At 39.5% G+C, this 22,318-nt stretch overlaps 1 protein-coding gene across 1 annotated transcript; it reads right to left on the bottom strand.

Annotated features, from left to right (window-relative positions):
• Positions 1–978: 978 nt before the first annotated feature.
• mmp2 (matrix metallopeptidase 2) lies at positions 979–14,551 on the bottom strand. The gene is made up of 13 exons (XM_046417890.1): positions 14,173–14,551; positions 13,769–13,995; positions 12,594–12,742; positions 11,753–11,881; positions 11,014–11,187; positions 10,093–10,266; positions 9,121–9,294; positions 8,546–8,701; positions 8,253–8,379; positions 4,953–5,089; positions 4,196–4,355; positions 3,773–3,882; positions 979–2,114 (listed from the first exon to the last, which is right to left on the bottom strand). The coding sequence occupies exons 1-13, from the start codon at positions 14,326–14,328 to the stop codon at positions 2,011–2,013; spliced, it is 1,977 nt and encodes a 658-aa protein (XP_046273846.1). The 5' UTR covers positions 14,329–14,551; the 3' UTR covers positions 979–2,010.
• Between the last annotated feature and the right edge of the window lie 7,767 nt (positions 14,552–22,318).

Genomic DNA, 22,318 nt, shown 5'->3' with positions numbered 1-22,318 from the left:
TCTTATATGTCCACAAGATGGCGCGGTTTCATAACAAATTTTCATGAGGTGCTGCCCTAAAAAGTCCTCTTCTAGGAAATATTGTAGTTTTTACTCAACTACATGTACTTTACACCTATACTAATGACTGCAGATTTTCCATTAAAAAAAACACATGATGTTCATCACATGCAGTGAATTGTTACAAAATTACCCAGCAATATATAAAGTACTTAAAAATTGCTCAGCCACTGCCAGCTATACATTAAAGTTATGTTTACACATTAAAGCATCAGATTTTGTAATCAAATAATACACAAAAAACATTAACAGGGTCTGCATGCCTTCATTAGGAGTATTTTTACTTTATATAGAAGTACAGTGTGCTGATCATTCTTATGGTATCCACTTACTCCACTTAGTAATAAAACACATTTACACAAGCACCATTTTGAGGCACTGGTACTTTATCTGAGTATTTCCATTTACTCCACCATAATTCAGAGGCAAATACTGTACTTTTTGCTCTACAAGATTTATTTTACAACTTTAATAACTAGTTATTGTGCAGATTTAGTTTAACAATATATAATGTAATCAACAAATACATTCTGTTGTATTATAAATGAAGATTAATCTTTTTAATCGCTGAGTGGAAATCACAAGATACCCAGCAGATAAATTTTACAAAGTAGTTAAACCATCTTTACAAGCTTCAGCAGTGATGAACACATTAGTGCATCAGTTATTATGACCCATTAATGTAGTTTAGCGTTGATTCCCCTGAAATACGCCCTTCTGCATACTGAGTACTTTTACATCTGGTACTAGAAGTATATTTTTGCTTTGTTGTACTCCTACATCTGTTCAAGTAAATGGAAATGAAAACCCCTTCCAGCACTGTTACAGGCTTGATAGTGAAGGCCCATCAGTGTCTCAATAATCTACTTCAATTTATTTATCTTTTTTTTTTTGCAAGCACTTATCACTGACCCATACTATATTGACCATCTTTATTGATGACAGTAACAAAGTGCACAAGCATTAAAAACAACACAAATCACAATTACTGTATTGTTAAAACCCAAGAGAGAAAAGAGACTATAAAAAAGATTATTAAACAATACTACTGCGGTACTCTTGTCATGATTCCATCGTGCAACAAAACCAATGTCTGGAGGCAACCTGTGCCTTTAATCTTCCTGTACCTTTAGTGAAGGGAAATGCAACATGCAGTTGCCATGAAAATAATTTGCTCTCCATACGAAGCATTTCCCAAGTATAGTCCTATACAAAGTGCTAATAATGAAGAATAATGTATGCCTGCAAATACTACTTTCTGACATCCAGAGGATATGAATATAAAATGTATATATTTATATATATATAGGACTATATGCAAAAAGCCATCTCTAAAGCACCATTGTCGGTCACACATTGTGCAAATTCATTTTTCCAAATGTAGTGCACAACCATGAGAAAATTAAACAAAAGTGATACATTTAGAAAACTGTACTTACTACACTGGACATAGAAGTAATTCTAAGCCAACATGAATTCCGCATATGGTCTGAAACAGTCTTTCAGAATTAAATTTGCATTAACGGCAATATCTCACAGCACAGTATAGCACTGCGTTCAATGCAGTGTGGACATACCTGATGTCTGAATTTTTATAAAAACAAACTAAAAAAAAACTATAAAACAATAAAACAGGGGGTACATATTGTAATAAATCTGCATCAGCATAACAAATGAAATGTCAATATCACACAGAAATATAGCAAATATCCAGTTGCCTATGTTCAGCCGGTGTATAAGGTCCCGGGGTGCCTTTCTACAAAGCTGGAGTCTGGTTATTCAGGCTGGAAGTGACATGTCTCCCACAGAAACGTGCAGAGTTGCCAGGATAAAAACTTACAACAGTGTGCACGGCGGCGACCGCAAGTAATGTGTGATACTAGGGCAATGTCCTCATGAGGCCAGATGTCAACACAAGAATTAGCCAGTTGCGAGACATTTCTGACGTGTTCAGCAGCCGAGCCAGTCCTTTGTGATTTCACCCAACTTGACAATCTTCAAGCTGCTGTCTTCCAGTTTGAAATAGTGGTTACCTTTGAAGAAGTAGCTATAATCTGTGAAAAGCAAACATGATGCACACTGTTAGCTGCATTACATAACAGCAAAAATAATAAAGCTTCTATAAAAACATACAGACAACATTCGAATCAGATTCAGTCAAAGTGATGAGAATTATAACAGCCAGTCAGGCTCTGCTGAAGTCAAGTCTCCCTCTGTCTCTGTCTCTCTCTGTCTGATTCATGCTAACCAGGAGGCATACAGAGGCACCTCTGTAAAGGGGCACAGACCTGCTTTATATAAATATGTTTGCTCACTGTGTGGGGAAGGAGCCATGCGATGCTTACAGTGATGTGCGTATGTTAGGACAGCAGTAATGGAAAAATCCCTGGTTGCTTGCCATAGATAAAAATTTGTATAATACCTCTAACTTCAAGTATACATGGTTGAGTGACAGTCTCAGTGAAGTTTTATCTGTACTATCATGACAAAAATTCACCATCATATATTCCCCGCACTCTGTTTGCAATGCCCTACTCACCAACAAGTAAGGCCAACATAAGCAGTGTGGTATCCACTCACAGCATGAGATGTTATTAAGCAACTGCTTTCCCTCTGACCTCTTTGAACATCAGACCACCGTTGACTCCTTAAGTTCAGAACTACTCCCTTTGGCTTGTTGTACCTCCCTGTTTTCTATCACTATCACTTCCCCTAAGTGGCTCATTTCTGGGTTCTGACACTAAATGGTGTCATTGCTTTTTGGATTGTGGGATGTGAGGAGTTTTGTTGATACAGAGGCTCACTGCCAGATTCACTGATAGAGCTGACTGGATCTGCCTGCAATGTAACCACAAGGAATGTAAGTCTGAAGACAGTAAAGCACCACAGAGCACCAGCTCTGATACAGCTGTAACCAAAGCACCATAACCACCACAAAATCATTTTTTCCTCTAAGTCTCCTTAAAGACTCAAACAGATTTTTAGGCAGAGGACACATTTTGCTACTTTGTCTTGTTAATTTAAAACCAATACAGTGATAATTGTTGGATCATTATTCCTTCACATTTTTATATCCGTTCTGAGAGCGATTGGTCAAAGATTAGTATATGTTTGTGATATTCATAGTGTCCAAAAATTATGCGGTCACTAGTTAATTTCTAGCCATATTAGCCAGACTGAAATATCTCACTGTTTTTAAATGATGTACAAGCATTCATGGTTCCCAGAGGATTAAAATGTATTACTTTGATCATCACCTGACTATTCATCTTACCCTGCCACGTGTTTGACCACTACAGGATGGACACGACATTCACGTCATTAATTTATTCAAGTGTTCCTAATAAGGTCCAAATTTTAATTTGCCCACTTTTTAAAATCTGCACTTCAGTATACCTTCTCTATCAGTATATTGACATTGTCATTGTGTCATTGTGGGCAAGTTAGCATGTAGCTCAAGGCCTCACTGAGCTGCTAGCATGAGTGTAGACTCATGTTGTTGAAAATGGTTTCTAGTAATATGAAGAATATATAATCTGTAGCAAAGGACCATGCTGCAAAACCTCCATGATGGCCCCAAATTTTCTAACAGGTTCAGTTTATACATTCATGGTTTGTGCTTCTCATCTTCTCATCAAAGATTCCTTCTTGAAATCATACAGAGACTCTTAAGTTCTCTTTATAATTCATATAAAAAGAAAGATTTTCTAACCAATGCCGTTCAGACTAAAGGCAGAGTCAATGCCATCCGGGATGCCGTTCCACGAATCACCAATAAGTTTGGGGAAGCCAGGGTCCATTCTCTTCATATCTTCATCGTATCTGTACACATAGTAAAAGTGCATTTGTACATTCCTTTAAACGGTGCTTCACAGTTCAATAACACACACACACACATACACACCACTCGCACATTTCCATGGTGATAAAACAGTTTATCATCCAGCACTGTGCAAGGACTAACAGAGGTATGGTGGTTTACAACACAGAAGAGGTCACACCAAACACTAACTGGATCCAGATGTAACCCAGTACAGCAATACGAGGTGATTACAACAACAACAACAAAACAAGCTAGGGTGCATCAGACAAGGGTTTCAGGCCTACAAACAGTTGCAGTAGCTTCAATCCTCACCTCCAAAATGTGTCCCCAGAAAACAAGTAAGTCTTCCGGTTCTTCCTGAAGCTGAAGGCAGCGTCGATTTGCTCCAGGTCTGTAGGGAGGCCGAGGCTGGAGATACTCTTGGGAAAGCCTCTCTCCAACTCATCTGCTTTGTAGACCCACATCTCATTGCCTGGGAAGGAAGAGTAAGTGAAAATGTAAAACCATGGCTAAAAACCCTGAAAACTTTTTTTGTATTTATTGTTGCAGTGTAATTATGCTAATACAGAACTGTCTAATCAAGGTGTTAGTCCACAGTCTTACAAATCTATTAGCCAAATATTACATGAGATTGTCAGTTAACCATTCAGGGTGTAAGCCCTTCCCATAACCAAAGCAGCTCAGCTGACAAATACATTATGTAGATTTCATCAGTATTCAGGAAGGTTGTCATATTAGTAAAATGCAAAGAATGTATTATAAACCACTAATCACTATGGTGGAACATCTCAAGTGTCCCAAGAGTGCACACTGCACACAAGACTGCTCAGCCAACATTCCTGCTTCTCCTAATGTTTCACTTTGTAGGGAAAGGCACTGAAATGGTAAAAGACTAAAGACTGAAGATGCTGCCTTCATTACTCATGCCAGCGAAACTGCTCATTTGTCTGATGATCACAGAAGTACAGGGAGTACATGAACAGATTCCAGAGTTTATGTAATATGACACTGGTATTCAGAAATGTTAAATCTGCCATTTCCTCACAGTTTCTTGTTTACTCCAGCATACCTGAGAAGAACACAGTTTTTTCCTCCACTGGGTTTTCATAGGCAGCATCTATCTTGGCAGGCAGGTCTGGCCAGTAGGTGGCCACCAGCATGGGGCCATTGGGCTTGCTTCTAAAGTTGACTGACCTGAACAGGAACCTGGCACAAAGAAGATGAATGGGTGAGCGATCTTACGGTTGATGAGCTGGGGATAAAATGAGGCTGAGAGTGAAAGAAGGGCAGTGGGGGTGATGAGGAGTGAGTGTGTATGTGTCTGTGTGTGTGTGTGTGTGTGTGTGTGTGTAAGAGGAGGTTTTAGTGCAAGTGCTTCACTGGCTGATCCAGCCACAATGGCCTGATTCATGAGCATCTGGTTCTCGTTAGGACTAAGGCTGCCGACGCCAGCGGAACAAGACCTATCTTGCCTGGATTTCCAATACACAGCTGCACAACAACTGCAGCTTCCCAAACTCTTTTCCACTGACCTATTTTTTAAAAAGAAAAAAAAAATCTGCCAATTGCAAAGATTTGTTGCAATAATGATGAGAGCAAAACTTTACTAACATATGTGTTGTAAATATTTATCAGTATGAAAGAGATATTTCACTCTGAACTAGCCATCTATAAACTGCTTTTTAGCAGTGCTCTTGCTGATCTGCGTTATTCCAGTTCATGCAATGTACCAACAATATCCAGAGAGCTTTTCTGTCTTGTCTTTCCGTCTCTATTTGATTGAAAACAAGAAATAAATATATTATATGCTATATGCATCTTCATGTTGGTAATCAATTTTCTCTGCATTTGTTGTTATCTAAGTAACGTCAAAATTGTACGGTAATGAAGGTTGATGTTTAGGTTGCATTGCATTATTTATAGACAGCATTTATTTATTTTTTACAATTTCTGTTCAATATGCTTACATTCTATAATTGCCTTATTATATAGTAGTTTTACTAAAAGTGCACTGATTCATATTGCCTAATTAGCACAAATTATTTGCTGAAAAATGCATGACTGTAATCCAGTGGAATTATCTCTGTTCAAGGTCTTCACAGTCAGAGCTGGAATAGGTTATTGCTAACAGGAAACGTGATGTGTTTGTCACAACGGTGAGTACTGACCATGATCATTCATCAAAAATGCTTGTGCAAAACAGTGCCAGTCAGCATGTTTCAACATTGGATGATTTTTAAAATTTGAAAAGGAATAAGAGAAGAAGATGAAGCAGCCAAAGTGAGCTGTGTTAGATGAAGAGCTGCTGGCTACAAGCTGCACACTAACAAGCAAGAACCAACTTGCTCCTGTAACCTGCTGTTGTACAGATAACTGCTCTCATTGTGTGCAGCATTAAAAACCAGAATGTGGTAGCTATTATTTTTGATCAGCGTCTGTATTAAAACAAGGCGAGTTTCGTTGGCTGTGCTGTGAAAAGATACAATAGATGGTCTTCTATTTATTTCTGACAAAGTAGCTACTTGGTGAGTGTTTGCTTTGGTACTAAACCATTTGCTGCTACCACGGTAACTACTGGCCCTTCACCAAATCGACCAAGACTGAAAGATTACAGCTTCAGCAAATTATTGAAGCTGTAATATATTGCAAACAGAGTCTGTTGGGCTACATGCTAGGATACAAGCATATAAGTATGAGTTGCTTTAAACAGTAACTTGTCCAAACTGTTTTCATGAGACAGACTTAATAATTGTCTTCCCCTTAATCCTCCAGACAGACACAGTTTTATGCTAAGCTCCGGGAGTCCTACAAGCATTACTCATTGTGTCAACATTTGCCCTGCATCATAAACACGCCGAGCCAGGAGAAAAGGGAGGGTACTACTTTTACAATGGGAGGGTCAAGTGACCGTTAGCCCTGAAACACTTTTTCTCTGAAGCTGATCTTATAACAGCTCTTACGTCAATGCAAGATATGTACAGATGAATGTGCCTTTCTCACTTTTCCCTTTTGGTTTACACATCTGTTATTGCATCTAAAATTGCCCCAGTTGTAAATACTCAAAACGTGGTAAAGCCCCTTGACTCAAATACAGCATAAGGAATATAATGAATACCAATACCCCACGAGCTCCTGCATGGAATTCTGGTATCTGGGCATTATGACTGATGATGAGAGGAAAGCAGTGCTATGCTATTTTATGAGATTATAGAATCGTGAACAGTTCAGTTGGTTTTATCTTTCAGCAGTCTGAATCTTTGGCCACCAAAGCATTATCTGAGCTGTCTGGCAAGCCACAGAGAATAAAGTTTAAGCCCAGCTTGAATAAATGGGCGTATGTTTCTCTGTGTGCTCTCTTTATCACAGCAAATGTGTGGAAGAGAGCCACAGCAAGGTAAAAAATAATTTTCTATTAAAGCAGGATTTGTGAGCAGGATGGAGTTTCTTGTTCCTCCCAGTTTCGAACTCAAGGTTCTCAAAGAGGAAAACCAGGCTAACTAAAAGACCACATTCTTTGGTTTGGAGGTATGTGGGCCTGTTTGCTTTGGACACACTTCCAGAATGGCCAAGACAGGTATACAGCTCTGTTAACCTTGAATGTTTCAGCCCAGCTAGAAGTGTGAAGACATCATAACTAAAAAGGATTCTATTTGTCTTTTCTATCAGTTCCTTTTCTACCACATTGCTGTTTTTGTTAAAAGTGACTCTTGGGAGAATTAGTACATAACAAACTTCAGCTGCTGTGATGAAACTGGTCACCTTCCTACGGGAAAACACAGTGACTCACAGAGAACATTGACAAAACCACAGCACTTGATGAAACTTCTACACAGGGTCAGCCAGTAGACACAGTAAGCTTACAAGACTTGGGATTTCACTGGCGCCGCTGAAGAGGAGGACTGTAGACTGTTTAGAACTGATGACTATTTTGGTTTCCTCTCTTACTAATTGTCACATCACAAAACAAGCATCTAAACCACAATGTTCAAGAGGCACAAAATTGCAATATGACAAATGATAATTAACAAGAAACCTCATGCCAAACTGCTCATTGTTTGCTGGAAAATCATTATGAAATTCAACTTGTGTATGCTGCCTTATTTCAATTGCACAAGAGGAAACAAAACAAAAGCTGCAGGTTATTGGGTTTTGTTAGTCACTCTCACTGTAGATCACAGACAGGAAAGTCAAACAGACTTTGGCAGTGCATGAAAGTTCCAACAGAGTCAAACATAGACTAAGCTAACGAAAACATTACAGCTAGCATATCCAAACAACACAGTCAAGAACTTTGATTGTGAAAGTACTTAAGCGGAAGTCTAGTTTAGGTCAAAAGAAAATTAGGACGACTTTTGCTTGATTTTATTACCTGTCCTTAAAGAAGAAGGTCTCTCCCCTTATCTGTGCCACAGCGTCAAAGACAACTGGCTCGTTACAGATGTCCATTGGAGTGACTGGACCTTGGGTTGGAGGCAAAGGCTTGTCTGTCGGGACACCTGTTCATGAGAGATTTAACAGAATATTTCATCTTTGAAGAAGCAATTACGCACCCACATTACATTAATCTTTCCTGACTTCTAATGAGAAAAATGTGTTTTTTGCTCCCAGTATTAGGCTTAATCCCTGTCGAAGTGACCAGTCACACATGACACTTCATCTTACCGTAGAGCTCCTGGATGCCTTTGATGTCATCCTGGGAAAGTCTGAAGTCTTTAGTGAACGTGTAAATGGGGGCCATCAATGCTCCAGGGTCCTGAGAGTGCTCCAAACCAAGGGCATGACCAAACTCGTGGGCTGCCACCAGGAACAAACTGTAGCCTGAAAACACGCAACACAATGAAGACATGTCACTGTAGCCAGTCAATACTCCTTTATACACTCCTTTATATATATAACCACTGATACTATACAGTAGAAAATGGGAATTGGATAACATACACAGGTCTTTTGGATGTTAGCTAAAGTCTACTAGTGCTGTTATTTCATGGAAGCTGATACACAAAGTGTGCAAAACTTGCACACCCAAGAAAGACGTGCATTTCCCTTTCTCAATTAAACTGACAACTAAACCGACCAATGGCTCTATTTTTCTGCTCTGTGTAAGGCTAACAAAATAACTAGGTCATAGCTTTTCTATAATCATCTAAACAAACTATGTGGCATTCACTGTTGTGTTCTTTGTGGCAAGTCCGTTTCCCAGAACCACAGCACGAAATGTCCAAAAAGACTATTCATACCTTGGTCAGGACAGAAGCCCCATTTGCGGTCATCGTCATAGCTCTTGGTGGTAGCGCACCACATCTTGCCATCGCTGCGTCCAGATGAGGTGCAAGAGTCATAAGTGTTTCCCAGGAAGGTGAAGGGGAAGGCACAGGGGCTTCCTTCCGCATTTCCTCCCACCGTTGACATGGCTGAACGGAGCAACAAAAGGTAAAACTGTCAACATGAAATATACAGTTCAACTTCACTGTCTAATGAACTCATTCAAGCGGCAACATGTTTCTTCAGTTTGTGTTATATTGTGACATGAGTGCAGATGATACTGAAAACAACATCATGAAAGCACTGGCACAACACACATGACATCAATAACTAATCCACTGGGCACCATACCAAAAAGCACCTGCCCAAATTGATTTTCTTTCAAAGAGAGATCATTTTCAATCTGGCAAGACGGCTTTCATGTTGTTTTCTGCTTTCAGCTATGTAATTTCCTATTCAGCACAAGCTACCGCACATGGCTTCACAACAAAGCTACAACTCTAATCAATTACAAATAGATGAAAGTTCGAGTGGTTGTACCTCTCTGTCTATCTCACTGTCTGTCTGTCTTCCTCCTTCTACACAACCTCAACCTTAAAACCAGCCCTACTGACAGAATGGAAAAATAAGCCCTGCCACTGCACATTAAAATACTTTTACAGCCACTCAGCAGACCACGAGCAAGACCGAAAACCCCAGCTGAAGCATTCCTGTAAACCAACACACAGCAGGGCACCATACAATGTACATCCAAATAAACACAGCCACTAAAATGCACCGTGTGCCTCTGAGCCGGCATTTAACCTTTAAACAGGACACATGAGCAGAAGACAATGTATACGCATGCATGCACACATTTGACGATGTCTGTCATATGTTTTACTTGAAGCATTAGGTAATATTCTTGTAAGTTTTCAACATAACAGACAGCAGATGACACCACCTACCAGTTTCAGGGCAGAACCCGAAGGATTTGTCAACATCATAGTTATCAGTGGTGGCACACCAGCGGTAACCATCATCCCTGCCTGAAGTGGTGCATCCGTCATACTTCTCTCCCTGGAAGGTGAAGGGGAATTTACATGGAGCGCCCTCTCCATTGCCACCCAGGGTAAATAATACTGGAAAACAAACATCAACGAATGCAAAGATGTGTGAGAGAGAGATTAATAACATTACACATTACACAAAATTTTTTCAATGCTTACAAAGAATAAGGTCCAAAATTTTATCAATGCAGCCAAATGACACCCTTTGACCCCTGAGTGATGGTGTAAGACTAAGAAGAGAAATCTGAATTGAGAAAATAAGTGCAATGGAATTTTATTTTTACATCAATTCAAAAGCTTGACAGAACAGACGGCACAAGTACGAACTCATGTTCTCACCATATAAAACAATTTAGTACATGTGTACTTTGGCACTTAGATGCAATAGGCATGTGATCATGTTAGTACCATGGACAGCAACGTAACACAGATAAACAAAATGTTTAACAAAGCCCAATGTTCTAAAGTGGGGCAGAGACTTGGAAAAGAAATATTCCATAATCCACTCCAAACAAAAAACAACACTTTCCTGGCATACAGTTCAACCTACTTTCTCTCTGTCCAAAATCAGCAGCACAGCTTTGAATATAGCAACAATCTGATATAAAGTATTACTCGCTGCCAGTATAGGAAACACTGCTTTAACTTTAGTTCAGTGTGATACAAGTAGGGCACGACAGCAGTGCTGCTGAGGTCAAGTAAGACCCCAAAATTATAAATCAACACAGACACCAGAGTGAAATGTGTGAGGAGACGTCACAATGCCATATTGTCAATCAGAAAAAAAAAGAAAACTTGCATTCATGGGGACAAACTTACATTCATGTGGACAGAAGCCATATTTCCCATCTTCATCAAAGTTGTAAGTGGTTGAGCACCACAGGAAGCCATCGTCACGGCCCTGAGACGTACAGCTGTTGTACTCGGTGCCCATGAACAGGAAGGGGAATTTACAGAATTCGCCGTCAGCATTGCCAAACTTCGCCTTCACCACTGTTGAAAAGGTTCATAATGAAATGTTTCACATTTTATCTGGAACTGTTTTTTTTTTCCTTAATACAGGTACTTTAAACATTTCAACATTAAATATTCCATTCACTCAAAGTGTTGTGAGATGTCTGTTCACCATGAGACAGGGGAAATAGGTTTACAGATTACTCCCACACAAATAATGAATTCAGACAAGAGGACCTGAATAATGAGAAACACATACAACTATCTGGGTCAATGCATGCAAATACAAACGCATGCAACAGAGATTATTTTTTCTATTCAGCTTCCAGATGGCTCAGGTTTGTCATATCGGGTGCCAGAAAGTTCAGACAAAGTTAAAACAATCAAAACGTCGTAAGTATCTGAAAGTCAAATGTGTCATCTCACTGTTGTTAATCGAATCACTTGTGCTGGTACTGACACAAAATAAAAAACTGGATATGAATATGCAAAATCCACCTATCTGGCCCTCATGCATTTTCAGACAAATTGACATGAGTTCTATACTATTAGCACATGAAACACAAATGCTGTTGTTTTTTGTTTTAGAGCGTTTCTCCTTTACCTTGGCCCTCGCCCAGTGTCCATTGCTCATCATCATCAAAATGGGAGTCTCCTCCAATTCCTGGCCCAGGAGCAAAAGCATGAGCCAAGAGGCCATCTTTGCCGTCAAAAGGGTAACCATCTCCGTGCTCTGTTGATGACATCATGCAATATAAACACTTCAAGACAAAAATAAGAGGCCATTTTCTTTTTCAAACAGGCACAATCAAGTAGTTTGAGGACAATTGCTAAGGCAAAAATACTTCTCACACAAGATTTCTGTGAGTGTATTAGAATGTCAACATATTCTTTTCCATTTTGGTCTCTGAAACAACAGTTTCACATCTTCTAAAGTGGCTGCCTTTCGTTTGTGTTCCACGATAATTATCAGATTCTTTCTCGACAACATCAGCTGTGGCTAGACAGAATGATATAACAACACTGTGAGTAAATATCAAATGGTTGTTTAAGCTGGAATGAAGACTATAATTCCCATTATGTTATAAAGTGTTCCTAAAATACAGGTTGGCAGGATGCACAGTCACAGTAAAAATGTGCTCCTTCACCTTTAGCCAACACGGCTGTGAACTTCTGCCCAACTCTTTCCTAACTTGAGTTGTTTTTACACTTTAGGAAGTAGTCGGAAATTATTTCTAAGTTTGGAGAAAGTCTTTGAATTCTAATTTCCCATACTGTTCCTGTGCCCCATTACTGAGCATGGAATATTCCTATATACACAAAAAAGAGAGCAGATGAAGACGAAGGCTCACTGTACTGACAGACAACTCGTCGATAGTTCAACTGACTATACTCTTTTAAGTGAAATGTCCACATGCTGCCTGTTGTCTATATACATGCATTACCATTGCGTCCAAAATTAATCATGATGTCAGCCTCTCCGTCCATGAGGCGGGTGAACGTGAGTGGAGTGAAATCACTCCATACTTTGAAGGCTCTGAAGAAAGCATCATTTATGACTTCCTCATCCAGATCTGGACTGTATCCGAGGATTCTACAGGGTTAACAGAGAGTCAGTTTCACTCTACAACAAGACACACAAGGAAACACATATCATAAAAACAAAAGGTGTGTTTAAACACAATAGCCATGGTGGCTCTTTGATCGTTGGAAGATCAGGCAGAAATATGATGATATCTCTTCTCTCTCTTGAGATCATGGAAAATAACCCAGCAAACTATCTGTGATAACAACTGTCCATGAATCATGTGGTGAAAATGCTCCTGAACCAGTGTTCAGCCACAACCCTGTTATAAGCCTGTCTACATAGCCCTTTCCTAAAAAACAGTCTAAGATCTCTTAGTTGTTATTGTCTTTGGCACACAGTCTCCCTCACAAACACACAGGCAGACAGGATGGAATGATCAGGGCACACAAAACCGCTGATATAAATAAACCAATTCCACATTGTTGTAAACCTCAAACAGAACAAAAACAAAAGACCTGACGCATACTGTGTAGGAATGCTGGTGTTAGCAAGACACAAGATGCAAGCGCACAGGGACTGTCTGGATGGGGGTGGGGTGGACTGGAGGATGGGGGGGGGGGGGGGGGGGGGGGGGGGGGGTAGACAGGGCCAAGCTGTGGTCCATCTCTCCAAGCGAGTCTTTGCATCAATCCTTTTGTGCACTCAGACATATTCCAAGTAGTGTTTCTCAATACTTACAGTTTGATGATTTATGAGTGGATTTACGAGCAGTAGCTGGGTAGGTTAAAGTTAGTTTACCTTTCTGTGATTGGCAAACATCATCTGATGTCCTGATGCGGTACAGGCATCTACCACTTCAGTATAAGGCCATCTATCACTTCAGTATTAGGCCAGTATTAGTTGTTATGTGATATTATTTCCTTTCTTATAAACTATACTGCTTAATGCTTCCACAATGGCATTATTTGAGTAACACTACTTAAAAATGAGTTGGCACCCACTCCCATCATAAAACTTTAGCCTTACAGGCTCAAAATTAGCACTGAAAGACAAACCAATGCTTCTTCAGGAAAGGTAATGTTAATTGCTGACCTGTAAGTGATGTCCTTCTTCTGCCACATGGGTTTCCTGTGGAAGAAGTTGTAATTGGCCACATCTGGAACGCCACAGCGGGGCTTTTTCATGATTTCCACAGTTTTGGCATCAATCTCTCCAGTTTCTTGCAGAGAGAAGAACTTTTGCATTTTCTTCAGAGTGTCCTTGAGCACCATGAGGTTACATCTGTCTTGTGGGCATCCATAAAACTTATTCAGATAGTGCTAAAGGAGAAACAAACACACAAAAAAACATGGTTAGACTCCCTTAGAACAAGTTTCTGTGACATAACTGCAATATATAGGTAAGCTAAAAAAAAAAAACTTCAGGAGTATAAACTGTTAACTTAGCAGCTGTCTGACCCACTTACACATTTCTTATAAAACAGCCAACAAACTTACCAGAGCAACTTCTTTGTCTGTTCTGGGGGTAGTATCGTCTCCAGGAAACCTGATAATAGGCGAGGGGGCAGCATATGTTGCTTGAAAGGCGAAGTACTGCACCAAAAACACTTTAAGAACAATCCGACGACAGCTAAATATCGTCGGAAAGCCCATTTTGCCCTCTTTTACTATGTGCTAGCCGTGCTAAATGTCGCTCGCTCTGGCTTGCAGTCTTTTCAGCCCGTCAGCTCGTGTTGCCTCTGCTGCTCTGCAGGACTTTTTTTTCTCTTTAACGGGACATCCTGCACCTCGACTCTATGAACTTTCCCAGTTCTGCTTGCACATGCACTTTTCCCCGACAGCTTTCTGCGCAGTCTCCAGGTTGAGAAATAGGAGCTGGGGAGCCCACAATTAAGTAGTCACGGAAAATCCGGTTCCGCGTACGGACTTGAGTCAATACACTGAACCGAGTCCTTTGAGTCACTTGAGTCAGTATATAATAATAACAACAATTCATAACTATAGCGATAACTTTATTTATATGTCACCTCTCAAAAACCAGGTTTCCAAAGTACTTAACAATCACTTAAAACCAATAAATCGTGTCTCTAAGAACCTACTGGTGAAAACCAGTTCCAAAGGTTCATGTTCTAAGTTAGCAAGAAGCTGTTGCAACAATCAGCATAATGGATTTGCAGTGCTTGCTACCTTATTCGTCATCAGGGGACTCAGAGAGCCGACCACAGAACCTCTAATGTGGGGAGAATTCCCACTCTGGAACATCCATTTATGTAGGGGGCGCACGCGAGGTGGAAATGAATGGAGGCTTATGGAGCTGTAGCCCCAAAATGTAAAAAAATGTAGTTTGGTGTTAAAAAAAAAAATTCTGACAGTTGTCTTTATGTTTTCGGTGTAAGTGGTAAAGACAATGGATATCACTGCAGGAAATTAAATTTTTGTGTTTTTTTTTTTGTGGTATGCCTTTCTGTTATTACTGAAGTATTTGCAGCATGCACGCCAGTTTACGGCATTCGGTATTGCGGTCTCACACATCAAACAAGCACTAAGTTTGTATGCTGTTTTAACCACGTTTTTAAGCTCTGCTGTAGCTATCGTTACGAAATACCGTCTTTTTGTGGTTAGTCACATAGTGATGATTGAAGTAACATTGCTTGCTTAAATGTTTAACTGACCAATCAGCATACATTAGTAGAATGCTAGCACTTTATGGGCAAAAGCTTCTGTACTGAAACAAAAACAAATCTGCATCAGAGTTTCTTCTTTTCAGTTCTGATATATAATCCATACTATGTTTGCAAAAACTAAAATACGCTTTTTGTCCATAAGTAGGTGGAAATAATTATTTGAGCAACTTCACTCCATTCACCCCCATTCATTGACTTTGTGAGTGGCCCTAGGAAGTTTTTCTAATTTGACTTTGTCAGGTGCCTGAGTCCTCCATTGACAAATAAGATAGCAATCACTGCTAGTCCATGTCATTTATGCTATTTCTTGCAATGGTTTCTTACTAACAACGACTTAGAATGAATGGTGCAATTTATCATTTTGTATTTATATGTGTTGCTGGCAAAAACTGTAGCCAAGGACTCAACAGATCTGGGTTAATGAAGCGAGGGATTCTTGAATCTCTGTCGTTTGTAGGATTCGAGTGAATTATCTGAGTGACTCAGGACCCATACGTGTCTACAATAAAACACAGGCATCATTCCATGCTTACTCACTCTATTTCTCCCTCAGCCTTGTTTTTACATACTTCAAAGTACTGAGAGGGTGTATAAAGGGATAGAATGTTCAGTAATGACAACTAGCTGCTGACTGCTGGCTCTGGATGGACATTTTATTTCAGTCACTTATTTGCATATTAGACCCCTTGCTAAAAATGAGGACTAAATGTGGAAACTATTGCAAACCTTGAATAGTTAGCTTTTCCCCCCTGTTTCACTTCGTGCTGGGAGGTCAGTTGTGCCTCCCCCAGCTGATGACTGAAAACAAAATGCTTTTTGATTTTGTTTGTTCATTTCAGTTTTAAGCCCTTCTGTCAAAATGCCTTCACACTACTGTTTTCACTTGACGTTACAAAAGTTAAGTGGGTGTTGTCTGTTCCCTGCACCTAATTATTTCTATGTCCCTGCCACACCCTTTGCTGCTACAGATGTTTTACTACTTTTTCCATATCAGTAAAACCTTTTTCTCCAGCAGTTACTTGTAATGTTTGAAAATCATAGCAACATTTCCCTATTTTGCTGAGGGACCTGTAGATGAACAAGTTATTGGCAATTAATCTAGCCCAAATTGCACCCACCTCTGTCCTTTCACTAATATGACATGAGGAAGGGAACAAATGAATTGACTCTATCACTGATTTAGTCATATAACATAACCAAATAAATTACTTTGCTAGTAGAAGACACAGTAGCTTACAGATACAAACACGCCAAAAGTCATTTATAGTAATATACTGACATCTGGTGGTCAGTTGTGAAAATTCACCTTAGTCCCTAAAACCACAACCACATCTGCTTACAATGGTTTAACCTTTTTTATTTTTAGTTGTTTTGCACCATACTTTATATTTCATTTTGAAATAGATAGAAAAACCCATGTATTTGTATTCACTTAGGTCTACACATATACTGTTTGATGGAGTCATTTCCAGTGTTGTGAGATAAACTTTATGATTTCCGTGATGCACTGTGAGTGCAAGGAGCATCTTTGCTCATTATCTAACCCACAAATTAATTACTTTTCTTTTTATTCTAATTAATTTTACATTTCATATTGTACATTGTACAAAAAGATGCTGTCTTCATAATTAAATGCAAGTATTGTATTGTAAGTATCTATTTTAAACCTTTTTTCATAAATTAATTAATTTATTTAATCTTGATTGCTTTTCTTAATGTACTTTACTTAGCTCTAGCTCTGGGGAGGCACTGAATGTTGGTGACTCTGAGAAGTCATCAGTCTGGATCACTGACTCATCACAATCCAAATGTTATGTGAAACAAGGTCTTAATCATTGCCAGTAATAACACCACACAGTGACTCACACCTTCTGAACTATAGACAAATTCAAGGCAAACCGTACAAAGTTGCTTGAGGTTGCAGTAAAGAGTTATAAATTTCACTGCCCTCTAGTGGCTAGCATATGCCTAGCATTTGGGTCTGTTCTGAGGACCTTGGAGCCAGTCTTCTTCACTGACATGAAGTCTATGGCATAGATATGGCATTATCTCTAACTCTCTTTGACATCACTTTGTTTCCGCTCTCATATGCTGTTCAGAGTAATCCGGTATGACTCTTTAATAGAGAAAACTGCAAGACTTTTTTTTTTCTTTTTTGCAGAGACATCTGACAGATGGATAGCTCACAAACAGGATTTTGTGGTATATCTAGCAAAGCAATTTCCTTTCCCTTTAGCCACAGTGCAGTTAATTTTTCATAGCCAGTGCTGCTGTTGGTGGCTGCAGAGTGAATTTAACATCCATTTGCCAACAATATCCAGGGCCTGTCACTTTGGAGCAGGAGCTTTATTTCATGCACTGATACATGCTGCCATCTCCTCCAACTGACACTCTCATAGTGATCTCTGGCAGAGCCGGGGAACCGAATGGCTACCTATTAAATGTACATGGGCCTGCCTCTCCAAATAGAAAATGCTGAGATGTGAGAAGTTGAGCCACAGATACAGTAATTGAAAGCCTTTGTGCATATGAATGCAATTTTGCGGGCGGAAGTAGCATAAAGAGATTGAGATGATAAGGTTTGATTTGCATGTAAATTGTTTTCTTTTTTCCCCTCTCTTGAATGCTTAAGCTTCGTCTAGATTGAAGAATCTCACAACCTGTATGTGTGTGTGTTTTGATGTAACACTGTGGGCTTTTTAACAAACGTGTGTCTTGCTGCTGTATATTGCAAGTGCATCTCTCCCATTTGTATTTGTTTGTTGCTGAGATGGCTGATTTAATCACACTTAGGTTTTATACAGTGCTTTACAACAGTGGAGCTGATTTGTACTTCAGAGTTTACAGGACAACATATAAATCACACATGTCATCGTCATTACGGACAATTTCTTTTTTAGTTTGAATGACTCTGTGGGATTTCTATGTGTAATACACATGCAACTTAATACAACGTTGCAATATGCTCGCTCTGGTCCCACTCCATACAAACTCATGTCATTAATTATGAGGATGAGTGGCTTCCTCCAACGTGCCAGCATGGCCTCCTCTTGTGACTGGGAATGGGACATTCTGGACATGAAGGCCAGTTGTATTATGGCTCTCCAGCTGGCTCTGGATCTTCAGGCCCACTGATTGACCAGAGTCCAGTGGAACAGATCGTAGAACTGGATGTCACCGTCTTCCCTCACCCCGGTCCTCTGGCTCTTACAAGGACCAAGACAGATTCTCTGATGGGTCATCAAACCAAACTGCCTGTATGGCTGGCTAGCACCAAGGTCATGAATGACAAATATCACAAATCCCACTGCTGCTAAGTCTGCTGCTCTCCTCTCACTTCAACTCAGAGTGCTTGAGAGGATAATGTTCAGTGCTATTTAGTGCAGGCTCGGATACATAGTCAGCCTGAGTGTGTAGTTAATAATGACACTGAGTGGTTTAGAATCAGCCTATTGGCATTGTTTGTTTTATGTGCATTGCAGGAGTAATTAAGCAATGGTTGTTGAGTAAATGAATGCAGCAACGGCCTTGTCAATAAATCTGTTTCAAGATAACTTAATTTGGCTAAGCACTGTGTTACAGAATACTGTGACACATATTATATCACTCTGTTCGAAACATTCTGATGATGAATTATTGAACATAAATCCATTATCTTGAACATATTTTATTTATGAATGCACCAAGACACTGGAGGACTTTAACACTGCAGGGTAATTATTGTTCCACATTGTGTCACCAATCTTCTCTCATATGCAACTGCCAGAGCAAACTGCAATGAATTAAAGAATTGCGAGTTTTGATTGACATTTTGTGTGTGCACAAGGCCCAAAGCGACATTAGCCGAATTGCTTTATTTAATGCTTTCCCCCACATTCTGTTTCTCTTTTAGCACGCCTTGTAAACACTGATGCAATAATGCATTCCATTATACAGAAGAGAGGAGATGAGTGTCTCTGGTGGCTCCTCTCCATCTCAATAATAGGTCAACAGCTGTATTTAAAAAATTAATCACATTCTTGGCAGTTGCAAAGGTTAGCCGCAACGTTCTGAGATGCAATATTGGAAGCTCAGATCAGCAGCAAATCTCGGCGGGGATGAAGAAGAGTTGCCTTTGATGAGTACAGCATGTAAATGATTTGTGTGTGTTTATAGGACACAGGGCTGGCCCTGCCTCACTCCAAGACAGCAGTGTCTGCACCACAGTGTGGCAGAGGCTGGCAACAGCAGATGGAAATAAGCAAGAGAGGGGAGGGCTGACCTCGCTACAGCACTTCACGGTTTTGCACTTCTCTTTCTTTTCCAGTGTCTCCATTTCCCTTTAAGCGTTGATGAAGTCTGTTTTTCTCTTAGTCTTTTAATTCTTTTAATTCAGGGACCAGTGTTCTTGTTTTTCCTGCCTGCCTTGGAAGTGGACACTTATATTTAGCTCTAAATATATAAGCAACCTAACTGTTAAAGAAAGGTCTGGAACATAATAAGTTGTCAGTTTCAGGACCTCTACTATAAAATCCTCAGCTTTCCCAAATATCCTCAGGCCTCTCAGGTTTAATGTGAACTATGAGTTGTAGCTATAACGAATCAGGACAACTAAACAGCTTGTTTGTTAGTGCAATGTTTCCTGATGGAGACATTATTGGCCTGTTGTGTGATCTTTTAAGAAATTCAAATATTGATGTCTTTCTCACATCAAAAACAAATTACTCTCAGAGATATCTTAAGGTACGAAGACACGCAGATGAAATATGAATGCCCGCCTCAGATTGCTTTTAGTAATTCTAAAATATTCACAGAGGTATTTTTGGAGTGCCGTGGCTCTTGCGTGTTGTGCGCAGGCTGACACTAGGGGATGAATTTTTCAACAGTGATCTGATTTGGCCGTCATAGTAAATGGATAGCCTTGATAAGTCAGGAACATTGCTACCTGGATTGCTGGATGAAAATGAATGCTACATGATGCAAGTGAGTGAAAGGAGTGTTGAAATGCTGCCTTCTGTCTGGTGCTCTTGACACTTCTGAGAGCTGTGCCGCTGATGAGCTATTATGTTGTTTGCACATGTCGACTCGGAAAGCCTCTGTCTGTCTAGCAGTCGCTTTTAGCCTGTGAATTACAGCTCCGATTCCAAAAAAGTTGGGCCATGAAACTTAAATAAAACAGAATACAATTATTTTTCAAATACTTTTTGATATATACTCAATTGAAAACAGTACAAAGACCATATGCTTAATATTTTTCTCACCAGCTTCACTGATTTTTGTAAATACATGTTTATTCTAAATTTATTGCCACCAAAACATTTCAAACCCTTTGGGACAAGGACAACAAAAGACTGGGAAAGCTGTGTACTACTCAAAGTACCTGCTTAGAACATTTCACAAGAAGATGGACTCATTGGTAATCGGTGATAGTATCATGATTGGGTATTAAAGGGGCATCTTTGAAAGACTTTGAAAGGATGTTATTACATGGACTCAGGAACACTTAAAAGCATTATTGGTAAATATAGTTTGTCACTGTTTAGCAACTGAAGTCATACATCAAGCAAGAATGGGAAAAGATTTCCAAACTTCAATAAGTTTGTCCTTATGCAGTCCCTAAAGTGTTGTTAAAAGACAAATTTATGTAACATGCCCCTGTCCCAACTTTGTTTGAATGTCTCAAGGGAATTAATTTCAGAATGAACATATATTTACAAAGAACATTAAAGTTTATCATTTTGAACATTAATTATATTAAATATCAGTGCACTTAGATGGAAACAGGTTGTGGAAATGTGTCTCCTTCCCTGGGGTGATTATATAATAACATCTACAAATAGTTTGGTCTTTAATCTGAGAGTCCCACTTCAGCCATAGTTCATACATTAATACCAGCTTTTTATGTAAGTGGTCACTTTTTACTTGGTGTATAATTAGATGATAAAGCAAAAGTCAGAAACCAGAAGATAAGCATTACCCTGATATCAGATTCACTATCATCTATTGTCAGTTTGTAAAAGGATGGCCAGTCAAAATCCTTTAAAACTGCCAATAGCCTCATTTTGACATTGACATTTGACATTTGCCATTGCAGAGGCCTTACTTACCAAGCAAAGCCAGGTCTTCGTTTCATTTTCACAAATGCCCCAGTTGTGGGAAGATGCCGCACAGTCAGGTGAGGCTTCTTGTGGCTTGTCCCTTAGAGCTGAAAGGTCTTTTTCACAGAAAAGTAAAGACATCCAAGTAATCATGTTTAATCTAATTGGAGCACGCAAACAGACAAACAGGATGAATTTGATTTGATTTGATGTTTATGTTTGGCATGCCTTCTTTATGTGAAACAGCAAATTTTGACAGCTGGACCTAATCTTATTTTTTCACCCCCACCTCATAAATTCAAACATAAGTCTCATTTGAAGTGGTTCAAACGAATCCTCACAGTCACCTTACTGAACCTGCTTCCTGCAAGATAACAGTCATGTCTTTAAAGTTCAATGGGTCATTCTTTATTATGGTTTGGGTTCACCGTCACAAATTCCAGACAAAAGTGAATTTCCTATTCCCTGTCAATAACAAGCCTGATGTCCTCTGAAGGTGAGGAAGCATGATTCAATAAAGATTTCTCTTTTTTCTGCTTGACCCCTGGTCACCCTGTTGGTAAAACAGGTTGAATTACAGTTTTGATTTGTTTTTTATCCTACTGACTTCCTTGAAACACTGCAGACTCGCTGTCTTCTCTAAACCTCTGATAACATAACTCAAACATAACCACATAGCAACCATAACCATAACGTACCTGCAGAGGTTGACTGGTGATCATTTTACCAGGCACTAAGATTCTGAGCCTTCAAAGCTTGGTTCCATTCAACTAAAAGAGGGTTTGTATTACTGATTTTGCATGTCTAGCTTTAGTAATGGCTTATTTCACATGAGTCCAGTGTCTAGACTACGTTGCATGAAAACAGCTTTGTTTTGTGATG

This window comes from Scatophagus argus, chromosome 1, assembly GCF_020382885.2.
Source record: "Scatophagus argus isolate fScaArg1 chromosome 1, fScaArg1.pri, whole genome shotgun sequence".
NCBI lineage: Eukaryota > Metazoa > Chordata > Actinopteri > Scatophagidae > Scatophagus > Scatophagus argus.
This window is presented reverse-complemented; position numbering and strand designations above follow the sequence as displayed.

What these genes read in the sequence shown, in the direction of transcription:
- mmp2 (XM_046417890.1), bottom strand. Translation starts at nt 14,328, where the DNA reads ATGGGCTTTCCGACGATATTTAGCTGTCGTCGGATTGTTCTTAAAGTG. An exon ending in GACACTGGGCGAGGGCCAAG is followed by an intron (nt 11,188 to 11,752) that starts GTAAAGGAGAAA and finishes CCTTTTCAACAG; the next exon opens with TGGTGAAGGCGAAGTTTGGC. An exon ending in ACCTTCTTCTTTAAGGACAG is followed by an intron (nt 5,090 to 8,252) that starts GTAATAAAATCA and finishes TCTTTGTGCCAG; the next exon opens with GTTCCTGTTCAGGTCAGTCA.